Below are 17,108 nucleotides of genomic sequence, written 5' to 3' on the forward strand. Positions count from 1 at the left end.
TAAATAAATCAATCATGTTTATATATATTTAATAATAAATTTCCAACTTCCAGAAAATTGTTAATAAAAATAAATTCACGGAGACTTTTATTTTTTCTAAAAGTTACGATATTTAAATCACTAACAATTATTCAGATAAACGATTTACGAAGGCATAATTTTATCGCAGTCAACTTCTTGGAACTCAATTTCTTCAGTATGGTCAACATCTCGGATTTTCAGTTCTATCTTCTGAGATTCTGTAGGTACGACTGGAAAGAGATGACTGTTAGTCGCTTGACAAATTTAACATTTTATTTTACCTACTTAATGAATTTTCCGTCAATGGTAAACAATTTGTCACGTTATTATGATTACTCATTATAAAATCGCAAAATGTGTCGGGAAGCTTGATTTCCGTGGTGTTTGTAACAATTCCACATATATCTAAAAGAAAAAATTAATGTTCTTGACATAAAACTTAGGTGAAAAAGACAACTTTAATTAAATGTAAGTAAAAAAAATAAACGAAATGAAAAGACAGCACCACCAAATGCAAAAAAAGTGGATTATAGACTACAATATGTATTAGAAATATTTTACTCCTATAGCAACAGTTTAGTTAAAATTTGACATAGAAGAACTAAGAAAATTATATTGAGACTTCGTCTTTGTCTTCAATCTCTGGGCTTAGCACAAAATATTTTATTCCTGTTCTCATACATAGAATTAAAAAAAATATATTCACCTTCAAATTGACTATCTATTTTTAATAAAAATTTGGAATTATTTTCCAAACTCTTGGCACTTAACGACTTAGGACTCACTAGCCTTTCTGCAGGAACTTCCGGATCTAAAATTTAAAATGTATGTACATATTTATACAACATATTGAAGTACCAACATGGACAATCATCTGAAATCTGTTCTCCTCTTATTCGTAATCGAAGACCACCACCAACAATATTGGAAGATTTTCGGTAAATTATAGGGAGATCTCGGCGTTCATCAAAGTCAATTCTCACTGCAAGAAATATAATTTAACAAAATGACAAATATTAAAATAGGTATACAGGGTTATTTACGAGGACATTCCATGAAAATTTTATTATATGCAACCGAAACTAGAATTTCCAATTGTTTAGACTTTAGAGCTTCCTAAATTTATAAAAAGTAATATGTACTAAATCAACGATTGCTGGCCCTTATTGTCTGTCATATCAATATTATCTGTCATGTATGTTTTCACATTTTTAACAGCTAATCTTAATTTTTCAAGACTTTTTTCATAATGTACACAAAAGATGAGAAGACGGATACGATTCTCATATGCAAGCTGCATTTATTTACAGACGGCGATTTCCAAATAGGCAACATCCATGTTTGTTTGTTGGTTTTGCTTATACCTAATCAATAAAGAGAAAGTGTCATGATTAATCTTATTCGCCAAGCTACTTGGATTGCTAATTTATTTCGAATTAAACAAAATATCAAGTTCTATAGGGGTTTCTTGTATTTTGGGTTGCATATAACGAAATTTTCATCGGAAATCTCTCGTGAATAACCTGTATGTAGTAAAATACCGGATTCTCCTGTTAAACGACCACAATACATCGTTCCACCAGCAACTACCGATTCAGCTGGACAATTTAAATCAAATTGCTCAAAGTAGAGCTTTACAGCACAAACATACTAAAATTCGATTTTCTGTCAATATTGGTTTGAGTTTTCGCACATGTTTTTACCTCTCTGTGTTTCCTTATCGTTAACAAACAACTTGGTCCATTGTAGTCATAAACATCGAAAGTAAACATTTCGTCCTGGATTTCTCTAGAGCAAGGTGTCATCGGTTTGGGCACATTAGGCGGTGTCGTAGGATTGATTGGATAGGATGAATCTTGACAGGGTATCTGTTCATAAGAACCGTAGAAACCTCTGCCACAGTAAAAAGCATCGGTGACAAAATTCATCTGCTCCTGTGGCTTGTGCCGTAGATCAACAATCGCTGGAGTGGCAAACAAATTAGACAATTTAAAGGTACATTAAACATCCAATTAAACTTACAAATGGTGTTCGACAAGCGACTCCCACAATATCTTAATTTGTTTGCGAAAAGCAAATAGTCGTTTTCACAGGTGACACCATTCTGAAGGTCAAAGTCTTTCATGTAGACGCGGATGCTGCAATATCCTGGCAACTTGTTGAATCTGCAATATTATTCTGTCAACTAATTTAAGAATGGGTTTTATCTACCTGTAACAAATATTCATGTTTCCTCGGTAATAAAAAGGATATCCTGGACTCTTGAAGGAACCTCGGACTTGATTCAACTCGACACACCTCTCTGCTGCGACATTTCCTTCGTTTATTTTGCACACAGGAAGGCTCCTCGAAGACAAAGAACTGAATTGCTTTCTGTTCCAGTTTAAACAATAACCGTAGTCGACGTTGTCCTGAACGAAAATAGAATCCATGCTGGAAATATCCACATATTCAGTTTCCTCGCGATCTCGAGGGATTCTGTTTAAATCAGGATAAGAGAAGAAATAAACGTGTCTGACTATCTGCGGTTGGGGAGGACTGTCCGAATCATTTTTATCGTCAATAATTTCAGTATTTTCACTGATCAAGCGCAGCCTCTCGATTACAGTTTCGTGAGACTTGTTAGGCCAAGCTATTCTGTTGATCTGATCGTTGTAAAACCTGAATTTTTTTTCAGCCGTTGCGTTTTTCTGAGATTCTTCTGGTACATATTTTTTCGGGCATTCGTCTTGAACAATCTCCATCACAAAACCACTGTACGAGTCTCTCTCGTAACCTCGACTCACAAATCGCAAAATTTTCGGCGAATCTCCTTCAAACGACATTAAGAGTTTCAAATCGCTTTTACAGCCACAAATACGTTTTCCATCAATTTCCAAATAGCCCTCCGGACAATTATTGCTGGGTCGTCCCGACCAGAAAAATTGTACGTCGATTCTTAATCTGCATATTTTTCTGTTCGTTTTGTAAATGTGGTAAACACATTCTGCTGGTGTGCTCATACTGTAGGGAAAATTAGGACTTGTCAGTGTAAATTTTTTGACACTGTAAGACGTCTGGCAACATTTTCCTTTAGATTTGTCATAAACAGGTCGACTCGTTGTGGTGTACTCGACCTCGTTGTTGGTTGTGTACCATTTAGGTACTGTCTGAGTGGTTGTTGGAAGGGGTTGTTGTGATTCACAGGGTGAGCGTGTCAGAAGAATGCGATACCCCCTTCCGGTGATAACTGCGTCCGACACAAATCTCAAAATGAGGGTTCCTTTCTCAGAAAAATACTCTTTTGTGCCCATTTTGTTACCACAAAGCGCATCCTTAGTGTCGACCTCCAGCCGATCTTTGGAGCAGCCTAAAGAGTCTTCTAAACTGAAATCAATAAATTGCAGCGTAAAACGTGTGGGACATGTGGGGCCCTTGACAAGATACGAGCACTCATAATTTGGTGGATAGTTGCTTGGATAGCGTGCAGATTCTATAATAAATTCTCTCTTGGTAAAAACTTGGCCGCAATCACTGTTAAAGTTTCTGGCACTTGTATTATTCTGACTTGCATTTGCAACAATAACCGCACTGAAAACTAGAATTAATGAAATACCGCACATGATGAAGATACCTAGGTGTGAACTGTTTCAAAGTGTTTTTATGAATGGTTATTATGAGAGGTTAAATTTCTTAGGTAGTTTCAGGTAATTAAACAAAGGATTGCCGAAGTTAGCATCCTGAGGATGTTTGATGGTCACGAGATAAAGAAAATTAAACAACGTAACCCATTATCTATATATCTTTAATTACAAGAGTTTTAGGACAAATACTAATGGTTTACCACGTCCTGTTTGGTGATTTGAGGTTTCACTTTATTTCGATGAGTGTCTCAGATTTTTCTTTGTTATCTGATCTACCTGTGTACTTGGATTTGTTTAGCTCACAGAGTAAACTTATTAAACGATTGTTCTTTGAGTGCTTTCCTTTCCGCAGAATGTACCTATATTTTTCTATAAACGTGTTTCTTTCCTTTTTGGTAAATATGTAAATACACATTTAAACATTGGTTACACGAAAGCAAACAGAAAAGTAATACATTATTCTTACTTACAGCAGTACTTACACATTTGTTTTAGGTACCGCTGATACTGAAGATCCTTGTAATTATGTAATTAACTGTTATAGGTTAAAAGTGATTATATGATATAATTTACATATACATATACCTACAGGCTGATTCACACAAGAGTACGAGTCTACCAAGCTCTGGATGCAACCCAAAATAATCTCAGAGTAGGTAGTCAGAGTTAACATTGTTATCTATTAAATAAAATGCATAACGTAAATCCACGAGTGCTTATTTACAACTTATCACTATTTATTGCATGTGTCAAAACCAAAAGTATCGACCAAGTCTTTTGTTAAGTAATGTTCACCAATAACGCAAAGACGGACATGATACTAATTTGTGGAGAGTGTGGTTGGAATGCCGTAGGCATAAGGCAAACCATAGCATCCAGAAACAAGAGCTCCAAAAGATAAAATATTTCGCAAGTTAGAGTAATCACTGAGGGAAAATTGACCAAAAATCAAAAGAACAAGACCAAGAACACCCACAGTAGATCAAAATCCCCATATTAGTCAACGAGATTTGGCTCTTCAGATAGGAATCAGTCAGGCTTGTAGTCGTAGCCCGATCTCACACCATTAAACTTTTTTTTGTAGGATATGGTAAAAGAACAAACAAACGCCAATATTGGACAGTAAAACCTGCAAAATTGAATTCGGAATGCTTGTCTGTCTATTACTCAAGAAATGCTGGCCAGAGTAAAAACATCCTTTACGACTGGAAACATGTTTAATGAATGAGGGGCGAAATTTTGAACATTTGTTAAATTAAAATTTGTTAAGAGTTGTAGTTATTACTGGTTAATATTGTTTTGATTATTACATTTTTGAATTTATCACTTGACAGTTTAAATGACAATAAGACTGAAATGTATCCAGAAATCTGTGAAATATGTATTTTGGGTTGCATCGAGCACCTTGCAGGCTCGTATTCTTATGTGTACTTAATTATTTACTTAAAAATTTGAAATTTTATAATAAAACAAGGGAATACACTTTTTAGTCAACAACTAGATTATAACCTAAATAACTCTAAATAAACTTCTAGAAATTAGTACTAAAACTATTTCGATTTCTAATTTTAAAAAGAAATCAAAATCTGTTGTATGTGGTACTGCACACAGGTAATTTTCAGTACAACTAAAATTAACAAAAAAAAAGAAATTTAAATTTAAAACTTTAATTACATTAACGAAACAAGAGATCACATGCACCAACAGAAAGTTACCAACTATTTTTTACACTGAAAAAAAAAGCACGGTACACAATTAGTAACAGTTTTGACAGATGTGTAAAACTTAACATGTTTCTATAATCTATTCGTTTAATCCTCCAACCGAAAACTATTTAAGTTTTTTCGATTTCTTCTTGTTTAATTGCCAAGCAGCAAATGTTTATCTTTCCGACAAGAGTTGAGCTCTCGTAATCTGTTGCTAAATTCTGTTTTCGATTATACTACAGCATATATAGGCTCTGCCATTTCTATTGAAACACCACCTGTTGGATTTTTTCTAAAATTTAGCAATGTGTAACCGGTTCGGTTGGTTGTAAAACGGCTTTTAGTGAGAAATTTGAAATTTTGACATTTTCTAGTTCCTAAAACGTCAAAGCAAATCACTCAAAATAAGTATGATAAATTGATAAATCAATGATCTAACTACACATTTAGCAATTATTGGTCTCGTCGAGGCATCGTGCATTCTTAATATATATAATAATTTAATATAAATGTCAATAGAAATCTAAAAATTTTATGCCTGCGAGTCCTACCACCACAAATGTGAGTGAGTGGTTTTTAGCGTGGTTATCTGTCGTGGTTAGTGTTCCAGCTGGAAGGTGGAAGGTAAAACCCAAGGGAAACTCAAAGAATTTTAATCAATGAACAAGGAAATTACAAAATCAAAGGATTGGCGCCAGGTTTGGAATCTTGAAGGATTTCGCCTCTCAGGTGTGATTGGATAATTCTGTAGACGGTAATATCAGATACCTATCTGCAAAAAGAAATTGGTATAATGGGGGTATATAGGCAATGTGGGATAAGATTGTAAGGATTAAAAAAAAAACAAGAGTTTGAGGAACTCATAATTGAATGAATTGGGGAAAAGTTTAAGTATAAAAGTAATTAATTTTGGTTTATTTCAATGTACTTATATGTATTAAGTATGTATTTTAATAAACTACACTTGCTGAAATGCTTTTTTTATTGAATATTTCTTATATTGAAACCACAGAGGATCGACGAAACTAACACGTAACCTCACTTTTCTGCTGTTAAAGTTAAATGAGTTATAATAATTAATAACAAATAAAACTGCACTTAAAGTTTAGCTGAAGAGATGAAAATCAAAGTTACAATTAATTCCAATTTAGAACAATAATTTAAGGTGTCCCCTCAAGGCGCATGTGCCAAGTGGCGTGTGATAAAAAGTGCGGGATTTAATTTTGATGTTATACCTAAATGTTAGCATTGTTAGCAAATGTAAATACGTTCTAAGCTGAAGACGCTGACGCTTTTTAGAATGATAGAAAAACACCATTTTTAACTTACGGAAAAGATTTCTGAAATTTCAACACAAATTTTTCCGACTGACCACATTGGCTGACTTAATGCAGTTTATCATATAATTTAATAAGAGTTCTCTTCATGTCAGCATCCATAAGGACTCGTTTTTTTTTCTATTTTGCTCTATTTTCGCGAAAAAACAATAAATTCTTGATAATTATTGGGTTATAATTGAATGAAAGTCGCGTTGAGTCAAATATGACATGACATTCAACAAAAACATTACTAAAGCCTATAGGCTTTGCCATTTCTATTGAAACACCACCTGTTGATTGTCAGTTTGGCAACGCTGCAAACATGTTTAGTAATTTTTTGACTATTATTGCCAATCTTGATTTTTGTTGAATGTCATCTGATGTCATGTCATATTTGACTCAACGCGTCTTTCATTCAATTATAAACCAATAATTATCAAGAATTTATTGTTTTTTCGCGAAAATAGAGCAAAATAGAAAAAACGAGTCCTTATGGATGCTGACATGAAGAGAGCTCTTATCAAATTATATGATAAACTGCATTTAAATCACCCAATGTGGTCAGTCAGTCAGAAAAATTTGTGTTAAAATTTCAGAAATCTTTTCCGTAAGTTAAAAAAAGGCGTCTTTCTATCATTCTAAAAAGCGTCAGCGTCTTCAGCTTAGAACGTATTTACATTTGGTAACGTTTAGGTATAACATCAAAATTAAATCCCGCACTTTTTATCACACGCCACTTGGCACATGCGCCTTGAGGGGACATCTTAAATTATTGTTCTAAAATCTAAATTGTAACTTTGATTTTCATCTCTTCAGCTAAACTTTCAGCGAGTGCAGTTTTATTTGTTATTAATTATTATAACTCATTTAACTTTAACAGCAGAAAAGTGAGGTTACGTGTAAGTTTCGTTCATCCTCTGTGGTTTCACCATAAGAAAAATTCAATAAAAAAAAGCATTTCAGCAAGTGTAGTTTATTAAAATACTTAATACATATAAGTAAATTGAAATAAACCAAAATAATATTTTTTTTACTTAAACTTTTCCCCAATTCATTCAATTATGAGATTTGACTTCCTCACTCTTGATTTTTTTTAATCCTTACAATCTTACCCACATTGCCCACATACCCCCATAATACCAATTTCTTTTTCCAGATATCTGATATTACTGTCTACAGAATTATCCAATCACACCTGAGAGGCGAAATCCTTCAAGATTCCAAAACTGGCGCCAATCCTTTGATTTTATAATTTCCTTGTTCATTGATTAAAATTCTTTGAGTTTCCCTTGGGTTTTACCTTCCAGCAAGAACACTAACAACGACAGATAACCACGCTAAAAACCACTCACTCACATTTGTAGTGGTAGGATTCGCAGGCGTAAAATTTCTATTAACATTTATATTAAATTATATTAAGAATGCACGATGCGTCGACGAGATAAATAATTGCTAAATGTGTAGTTAGATCATTGATTTATCAATTTATCTTACTTATTTTGACAGCGATTTGCTTTGACGTTTTAGGAACTAGAAAATGTCAAAATTTCAAATTTCTCACTAAAAGCCATTTTAACAACCAACCGACCCTGTTACACATTGCTAAATTTTAGGAAAAATCCAACAGGTGGTGTTTCAATAGAAATGGCAGAGCCTATAGTATCGAAAATTTATTTAAATTTCTCCTTAAAGTTGGCGTTGAAGAGTCGATTGTGAATGCACCCCTCGTCAGTCTGCAGAGTAAAAACAAACAAAGCAAAAAGTGAGGTTAGATTTAAACAACTGATCCGTGATCTGTAGTCCGTGGTGCGTTCACAATCAACTCTTCAACGCCAACTTTCAGGAGAAATTTAAATAAACACCCGATATATTGCACCGAAGAGATGGTGGATGAGATGCAATTCAAAGTATTTACTCCAAATCTTCAAATAAGCGCAGATGAAGTCAATCGGTCATATGCATAAACAATTAGCAAATGCTTTTACTTGTATTAGTGAGAGATAGAAATACATGGACTCTATTAGATAGAAAAAGACAACTATATAGTATAAGCAAATGCTTATTCTTATGCATACTAGGTACCGTTTGTAGTGAGGGGAGGGCAGAATAGATCAAAAGCGAAAGGAGATGAAGATGGCGAAAATTATCCTCTTCAGGCTTCGAAAACAACCCCTAAAATTCAGAATTACTGCACGGCGCACAGTGGGCCGAAATCCCAAAAACCTGGTCACGAAGTTTGTTCGCTGATTATTCGCGCTGTGAATAGTTTGTTTTTGATGAAATCTTGTATATAGAGGCTTTCAAGGTTGCTGGTTATGAATCTGCAATTTATTTTGCAAAAAAACAAAATGGCGGACCCGAAATTGCAACAATTTTTTTTTTAATTAACAGAATCTTATCAAAATCAGTATATTAGGATTTTCGAGGTCGCCCAATACGATTTCAATATTAACTTTTCGAAAAACAAAATGGTTGATCCAAAATGGCAAACCCTATTTTTTAAAAGTTAACAAAACGTCACCAAATTCGGTATTTGGGGTTTGCAATGTCTCTGAACACGAAATAAGCATCTACTTGTCAAGAAACAAAATAGCGGATTCAAAATGGCGTGGGTACATTTTTGTCCAAAAGTTAACAAAACCCCACCAAACTCAGTATTTGGGACTTTTCAATGTCGTTTAATATTAATACGAAAAGAACATTAACTTCTTTTAAAAACAAAATGCCTACATTTTTTTAAAGTTAAGCAAATTCAGTTTATGGAGATTTAATGTGATCTATAGAATAGATCTGGTATTCCATTGACATATTCATTTTATTCTTAAATTGTATTTTACAAGCTTCTCGTTGTCTATTCTAAACTACTAAAAGTCAGTAAAATCGTACATCAAATCATTAGTTTACATTAAAAAGGTTTCCTTCATCTCCTGTATGTGTATACATGCGAAAAATCATTTATATACATCGCCTGTTAAACGCACTTGAATATTCGTTTGTTACACGAGCGTGCAAAATTGTGGCTAGAAGGCAAAAAGGCAGGTAAAGGCAGCTGCATTTTTGTAAATTAAAAGGTAAACGTGTAATTAACATTAAGAAATTAGTTTGACCGTGGGACTCCGTGGGACTTTTGACTTAGCATCACATTTATCACAAGTATCTAACGCGCGCTCTCATCTAGTTACTGGACAGTGAATTGGTAATAAGTGTTACGTCCTACCTGGACTTTGCGCCTCAGGGCTGATCCTCCCCCACCCTGTTATGTACAAACCGACCACTAGTTTTAGTTTAAGACATTTTTTCATTCATTCCCTTTTGTACTTGTTCAGAAACACATTCATTCATTCATCCATCGTTTTTTCATCAATTTGTACATAGTTAGTTGTTGTTATATTTAATTAAATTGTTACACCAAGTTGTGCTTTTTATTGAATATACAACGGTTTTGGCGATTTACCCAAAACTCTGTGTTATGTTTGGACATCGACAACAAACATAATTTTGGTCCTTCGAGTTCGAATTCATCATTGCCATCACGGGCACATCACGTTAGAAGATCGTCAGAATCGATCATCGCCATCACAGGCACATCACGTCAGAAGATCGTCAGAATCGATCATCGCCATCACGGGCACACCAGTCAACACATCAGCAATCCACTTTCGAGTAATCAAGAACAAAAGGGAGTCCAATTCAGCATCCATCATCAGTCATCAGAAATCTCAGGTTAGTGCACTAGGTCAAATTCCTACCTTTCCTGAATTTACTCGCATAATCATTACTTCAATTTACACCGCGATCAAACTTCTTCAAATTCATAAAAATGGCAATTGACTTAAAGGAACTGCAATTCAAATACAATAGGATAACTTCAAGATTAGAAAAATTTTCTTCATTTTTGGAAATCGAAGATAATAAAACTAAAATTGAGGAAATAAAAGAACGTTTGCGCGGCGTTTCTTCGAGTTTGAAAGATGTCGAGGATGTGCATTGTAAAATTGAGATTCTAGATCGTAGTAAAGCCAATGAGGACGATTTAGATAAATATAAAAATCTATTTTACAAAGTAACGTCAGATGCTAAATTGCTAATCAATTCAATCAGTAACAAAACGGATATTATAAACAGTAATTTTAGTGAGTCAAACCCTCAGGTAAAATTACCCAACATTCAGCTACCGTCCTTCAGTGGTTCATTTACCGAATGGATAACGTTCCGCGATACATTTCTATCGTTAATTCATAACAATAATTCATTAACAAAAATTGAGAAATTTCACTACTTGAAAAGCAGCATCATGTCAACAGCATCACAAACAATTGAGCACTTAACACCATCAGACAGCAACTATGAGTCTGCATGGTCGTTATTAACTTCGAGGTACGAAAACAAGAGGTTAATAACGCAACATCACGTCAGAGCGTTGTTTTCATTACCAAATGCCAGCAAAGACGCAAAAACATTGCGACATCTTTTGCATGGGCTAACTTCCAACATGAAGGCTTTGGAAGCAGTAAATCGACTCATTATCGAACAATGAAATAAAATGGCAATTCATTCCGCCAAAATCACCGCACATGAATGGATTAACAGAAGCAGGTGTAAAGTCAGTCAAAGCACATTTGAAAAGAATTCTGAGTAACACTCTTTTAAATTATGAGGAATTTTATACAATTTTAACAATGATTGAAGCATGCCTGAATTCTCGTCCGATCACCCCTTTATCCAATGATCCTACAGACCTTAGTGCATTAACACCAGGGCATTTTTTAATTGGCGACACGTTGATGTCACCACCTCAACACGACGTCAAGGATGTGCCAACTACGAGGTTATCGAGATACCAAGCACTCGAAAAATTAAGGCAACATTTTTGGACCAGGTGGTCTAAAGAATATTTGCACCAATTACAACAACGAGGAAAATGGCACAAGACTCGGCAACCAGGAGGTCCATTGGGTCATCTAGTTCTTCTCCGAGAAGATAATCTTCCTCTACAACATTGGATTATGGGAAGAATTTCCGAATATCATCCAGGTGCGGATGGAATCACGAGAGCTGTGTCTGTGAAAACGGTGCGCGGTGTTGTAAAACGTGCGTTGGTCAAAGTGTGTCCGTTGCCAATAGACGACTAAAGTGACATTTAGTTTTTAATTTGTTTCGTTCACATTATCATATTATCAGTAATTTTTTCTTATTATGTACAGACATATGTATTCATCTTTATCATTTTCACTTTCTTTCTCATTGAAAGTACATACTTTCAAGGGGCGGAGTTATGTTACGTCCTACCTGGACTTTGCGCCTCAGGGCTGATCCTCCCCCACCCTGTTATGTACAAACCGACCACTAGTTTTAGTTTAAGACATTTTTTCATTCATTCCCTTTTGTACTTGTTCAGAAACACATTCATTCATTCATCCATCGTTTTTTCATCAATTTGTACATAGTTAGTTGTTGTTATATTTAATTAAATTGTTACACCAAGTTGTGCTTTTTATTGAATATACAACGGTTTTGGCGATTTACCCAAAACCCTGTGTTATGTTTGGACATCGACAACAAACAATAACAAAATCAGTTCGGGTTAAATGTTTTTTTTGTTACATAATATTATTTTCCTTAACTTTAGGAGAAGAATCCATTTTACACGAAGTTCAAACACTAATAATTAACAATTGTACGGCGTTTTTAAAACGTAATATTTTTGCGCGGCTAGGACACGAAATGCAGGATGCTCGACGCTCACTTTCCAAATGGAATATAATAATAGAAACCCCAAATATTTGCACTGGTCAAAAGCTCTGAAAGATTTTAGGGGGGCCATTACATATATTCCATAAGTAAAAAGTTCATAAATGGGAAAAAAAATTTTGAGACCTGTGACCAGGTTTACGGGATTTCGGCCCACTGTGCGGCGTCGTAACTTCACTGAATGATGCAAAAATCTGTTGTTTCCGTACTAACTCCCGATTAAATGACGCAGTTTCTTGCCACGAGACGGAAAAGTGAGAAACGAGATAATATCCCACCCACGTGTATCTTCTGAAGTAATTGTGTGACACTATAAGTTCCATGGCCTACTAGATTGTCTTCAGATATGATGTGACGCCTCTGCGAAGCAGGCGCTCGCGTCTGAATGTATAATATATTCATCCGCTTTCCTCTGAGACGATACCATCCAAGGCTTGTTGAGGAGTAATAATGTGGGCCACTGATGGCTGGATGGACTTGACCAACGACTGGAGGCGAAAAATGAGTCTGTCGCAAGAGGTCCTCAAAAGGTTGAATTTTCCACCTCCCCGTGAGACATGGTATCAACGGGGAACGAACCGGAGTAAACGGAGATGAAGCGATCACACGATTGCAACAAAAGATGATCTGGCTCGAAAGACCAAAGAGTGACCGCGAGAGCTACACCAAAAAGATAGCGGAAGAGATGGAATTCACAATACTTACCCCAAACCTTCAGCTGAGGCCAGACGAACTCGATCGTAATGAGGTGAGAGGAGTTAGAGAAGGATAGATTCATCTATCCTTCAGGACGAAAGGGGAAGAGAATGAAGAAAATTGAGTGAAACTAAGGTTCTCTATGATAAAAATAAGGTAGCGACAACTCCTTGTTCATTTTTGAGACTCCAAATTAAAAGAGAGGACATTATCGATAAATGCCGTGAGTGTGACAAAGATATAGTAAATTCAAAAAACTCCTGGACTGTCAAAATTAAATTTTAAATAAAATGCTTGTTTTGACTGTACTTGGGTATAAAAATGTTTCACTAGAGTGTACCCACGTCAAAATCTAGTTACAAAATATATTTAGGTTATGTTTTCCTTTTTAATCATTGAACTAAAAATGTTTTGCACACTTGAAAAGAAATGCAGCAACTAAAAGAATTGGAGCAATTTAATCAAGTTTATAAAAAACACAAAGAAAAACAGACAAACTGAAAACAGGTAACAACTAAACAATAATCAAAATTGAAAATCGCTTCCCATACCTGTCTGAGTCAGATTCCGCTAAGGATATATTGGGTGGAACATCTTTAATACCCACATAGTTAACCAATCAGCTTTAATTAGGTTTTCATTTTCACAATGCAAAATGCTGTTTTTCCACAGTGGCACAGTTGGGTAAAAGTTTCCAGAAACGTTTATTTGTTGAAGGTATGGCTTTATAATATAATAATTTGTTATGGCCCTCTTCTCTCGCGCCACCATAGTTCGTTTTGAATTTTCCATTTTGACCTTTTTAGAAAATATATTTAAATAATTTTGCAATTTATTTGACAATGTCAATTTAAACAAATGATTAGTTTGAAAAATCAAAAAATCATAGCTACCGACTAGACAATATGAAAATAACTAGTGATTTAACCAACCTAACAACTCCAATTTTGATTTTGACAGTCCAGATGTTTTTTGAATAGACTTTAGAAGGGCACTAGTTTTAGTGATTTTTGTGGCTTGAAATTTTACGTGTCAAACAGATTAACTTAACATTACGCCAAATTAAGTGAGATGGAAATATTCGTCGCAACCGTTGTCGTTAGCTTATTTATTATCGGGAACCTTAAGTGAAACTAGATAATCACGCCACTGGCGGCAATCCAAACGACGCGACGGGGCGTGAATATCGAACGTGAGCGCGTGAGCCCCGTAGTCGTGAATCCACGCCTCAGTCGTGGAAGATTTCGGTCGTGAAAGAATCAAACCTGTTAGATTTTTCACTCTCGTGGGTCTCGTGCAGTCAGTCATTTGCCGAGCAACGAAGTGAAACTCGGCCGAAATGACTTCAAATATTTTTAAAATGTGTGATAGGGATACAATCAAATTCATACAACTGTACGAGAGTGAGCCTATTCTGTGGGATCGTACTTTGAAAAATTATAAAAGTCGGGAATGTCGCGGAGCTGCCGCTAAACGTATTGCCAAAACCATGGGAATCGATGGCTTCACGGAAGTACATGTATTGATAAAATTCAAAAACTTACGAAGTTCTTACTTGCAAGAACTAAAAAAAATTCGCCAAAGCAAGAAGTCTGGGACATCAACAGATGAAGTTTACACCCCTAAAGTGATATGGTTCAAGGTAATGGATTCATTTTTACGACCCCACGTTAAATCCAGAGATGCTCAATCAAACCTGGTAAGTTTTTTAATCTATAAATTCATTTTTCAGTTTTTTTTTATTTACATAGTGAATGTTAAATATGTGAATCTTCAGATAACTTTCGATAAAAAAGTGTTGTCATGAAATTTTATTTAACATTTCTGAAATTATTTGAACAATAACACTCTACTAGATAGTTCATTCCAATACGTACAGTCGCGAGCAATAAATTTTGGTCGTCAAGGTTATTCTTTGACGCAATCTAAAATGCTCCATTGTAAAACAGTCGTAAATAACATAACCTATCATCATGTTGTATGACATTAATTGTAATTTTTTTCTCAATTTTTGACACTTTGTTGACGTGGACATAATTAGGCAGGGAAATTTTCTAAATTTGTGACAATCTAACCAAATTTTGAAATGACATTGACGACCAAAATTTATTGCTCGCGACAGTACCGATTCTTTTAAGTTATTTTCACGTAAATTCTGTTTTTCTAGTTGTTTTTTACTTATCGACCATCTTCCACTGCCAAGGTAGTGCTCCATCATTGTTGAAATAATTACAGAACTCATCTCTTTTTAATGTTGCTAATTTATTGGGATGTCTGTCATAAGTTGTTACTGCAACATCAGTAAGACCAAAACTTTTTATTTGTCTCCAAGTTCCGGGAATGAAATTATAATTTTTATCCTCCGAATCAATCACATTTGAAAGAACGTAGTTGTTGTCACTCTTTCGGAGCCAATAATTATGTAGCGAACAGCAAGCTATTACAGTTTTGTCAACTTTTTGTAAGTCAACTGCGATTGGGCGTTCGAAAATTCTGAACTTGGATACAAGTATACCAAAACCATTTTCGGAGATACGTCTAGCCCTAGATAATCTGTAGTTGAAAATCTTTTCTGACCTAGACAGATTTTTTTTACTATATGGTTTAAGTAGAGTTGTTGTTACTGGAAACGCATCATCAGCAACAATAACTGCAATTGGAGGAATATTGAGCGCGTTGTTCTCTAAATCATTACAAATCGATGAGTTTCGCCAAACTCCACCGTCTGATACTCTGCCTTTTGTCTAGATATCAATATATGTAAAATAGGAATTATGGTCCACCAAAGCAAGCAAAATAATGCGGAATGAATTTTTATAATTAAAATAATCTGATCCAGTCCTGGGAGGAGCTTTAATCATTATGTATTTGTCGTCCAATGCACCAATGCAATTAGGGAAGTTCCATCTAGTCTCGAACCCATCTATTATATGACCACTGACCATTGATTTCTTTCCTTAGGTAGCTAAAATAAAAAATTATTTAATTTTACAATAATGAATTTATTATAAATACGACACTGCAATCTTTTTTTTTGTGTAATCCAGGGAGAAGCAGATGAAAACTCTACTGAAGAACCTTCAAATGAATTACACGAGGATGAATCTTCAAGTTCTACAAGTAGAGAAAGTCGGGAAGAACTTTCTCAAAAAAGAACAGTGCAACCAGATAATCCAACTACATCTCAGATTAAGAAGATGCGTTTAAAAACCATTGCTGATCGAGGATCTGCGATGGAAAAACTCGATGAAATATCTAAAAGGGCTGCTTCAAATGCACAACAATTAGACAGCTTTGACCATTTTGGAAATTATATAGCATCTCTTTTGCGGTCTTTACCTGAAAACCGTTCGTCCCACTTACAAGCAGAAATAGTGGCTTTAATTTTGAAACCAAATAATAAAGTGAATTGAAAACCATCAATTAACATTTAATACGAATCTTGATTATGTTCAGAGTCCTTCCCATGATCCAATTTTTTCACCTGGGAAAGACACTGAAGAGAGTTGGCCTTCGCAGTTAAGTTCTTCGATAAATATTTAAATGAAGGTTTGTGCAAAGATGTTTCAGTTTAAATGACCATAAAATGGATTGTTACGTATTTTTTGGCGCATTACATTTTTTTAAATATGTTATTGTTTATTATAATGAGTATTTTTACATACCTGAATAAATTCTTTCAAAGAACAGCATACCTATTGCATGCAGAACCTCTTCGATAAATTTACTTATTGTTGATTTTGGAACCTTGAATAAAAACTCTAAACTCTTGACAGAGTTTCCTGTTGCTAAATACGTAAGAGTTACTTCTAATTTGGTTTTTGCTGGTAGGTATAGCTTCCCTCATATTAATGTCTTGTCTTTCCATTATTGGCGTAACCCTTTCTAATAAATATGTATTGAAAATGGTGTTCCGACATTCCGAGTAGATTTTTGAAGTCTTCGGGATATGCGGTAAATTCTTTGATTAAAGTACTTCGATGTCTATGAGC

The 17,108-nt window shown here is 34.8% G+C and overlaps 4 protein-coding genes across 4 annotated transcripts; 3 read left to right on the forward strand and 1 right to left on the reverse strand.

The window, feature by feature from the left end:
- Window positions 1-12: 12 nt before the first annotated feature.
- LOC138131093 (cubilin) lies at window positions 13-3,675 on the reverse strand. Its single transcript, XM_069047863.1, has 8 exons — window positions 2,233-3,675; window positions 2,044-2,186; window positions 1,725-1,984; window positions 1,563-1,671; window positions 884-1,003; window positions 728-832; window positions 307-426; window positions 13-251 (listed from the first exon to the last, which is right to left on the reverse strand). The coding sequence occupies exons 1-8, from the start codon at window positions 3,621-3,623 to the stop codon at window positions 145-147; spliced, it is 2,355 nt and encodes a 784-aa protein (XP_068903964.1). The 5' UTR covers window positions 3,624-3,675; the 3' UTR covers window positions 13-144.
- Window positions 3,676-10,489: 6,814 nt separating this feature from the next.
- Window positions 10,490-11,206, forward strand: LOC138130446 (uncharacterized). The gene has a single exon (XM_069046917.1). It carries the CDS (start codon window positions 10,490-10,492, stop codon window positions 11,204-11,206), a length of 717 nt encoding a protein of 238 aa, XP_068903018.1.
- A 142-nt stretch (window positions 11,207-11,348) lies between these two features.
- On the forward strand, window positions 11,349-11,801 carry LOC138130447 (uncharacterized). Its single transcript, XM_069046918.1, has one exon. The coding sequence runs from the start codon at window positions 11,349-11,351 to the stop codon at window positions 11,799-11,801; it is 453 nt and encodes a 150-aa protein (XP_068903019.1).
- Window positions 11,802-14,455: 2,654 nt separating this feature from the next.
- On the forward strand, window positions 14,456-16,529 carry LOC138130448 (uncharacterized). The gene is made up of 2 exons (XM_069046919.1): window positions 14,456-14,815; window positions 16,164-16,529. Exons 1-2 carry the CDS (start codon window positions 14,456-14,458, stop codon window positions 16,527-16,529), a joined length of 726 nt encoding a protein of 241 aa, XP_068903020.1.
- Window positions 16,530-17,108: the final 579 nt, after the last annotated feature.

The sequence above is a fragment of the Tenebrio molitor genome, chromosome 5 (genome assembly GCF_963966145.1).
Source record: "Tenebrio molitor chromosome 5, icTenMoli1.1, whole genome shotgun sequence".
Lineage (NCBI taxonomy): Eukaryota > Metazoa > Arthropoda > Insecta > Coleoptera > Tenebrionidae > Tenebrio > Tenebrio molitor.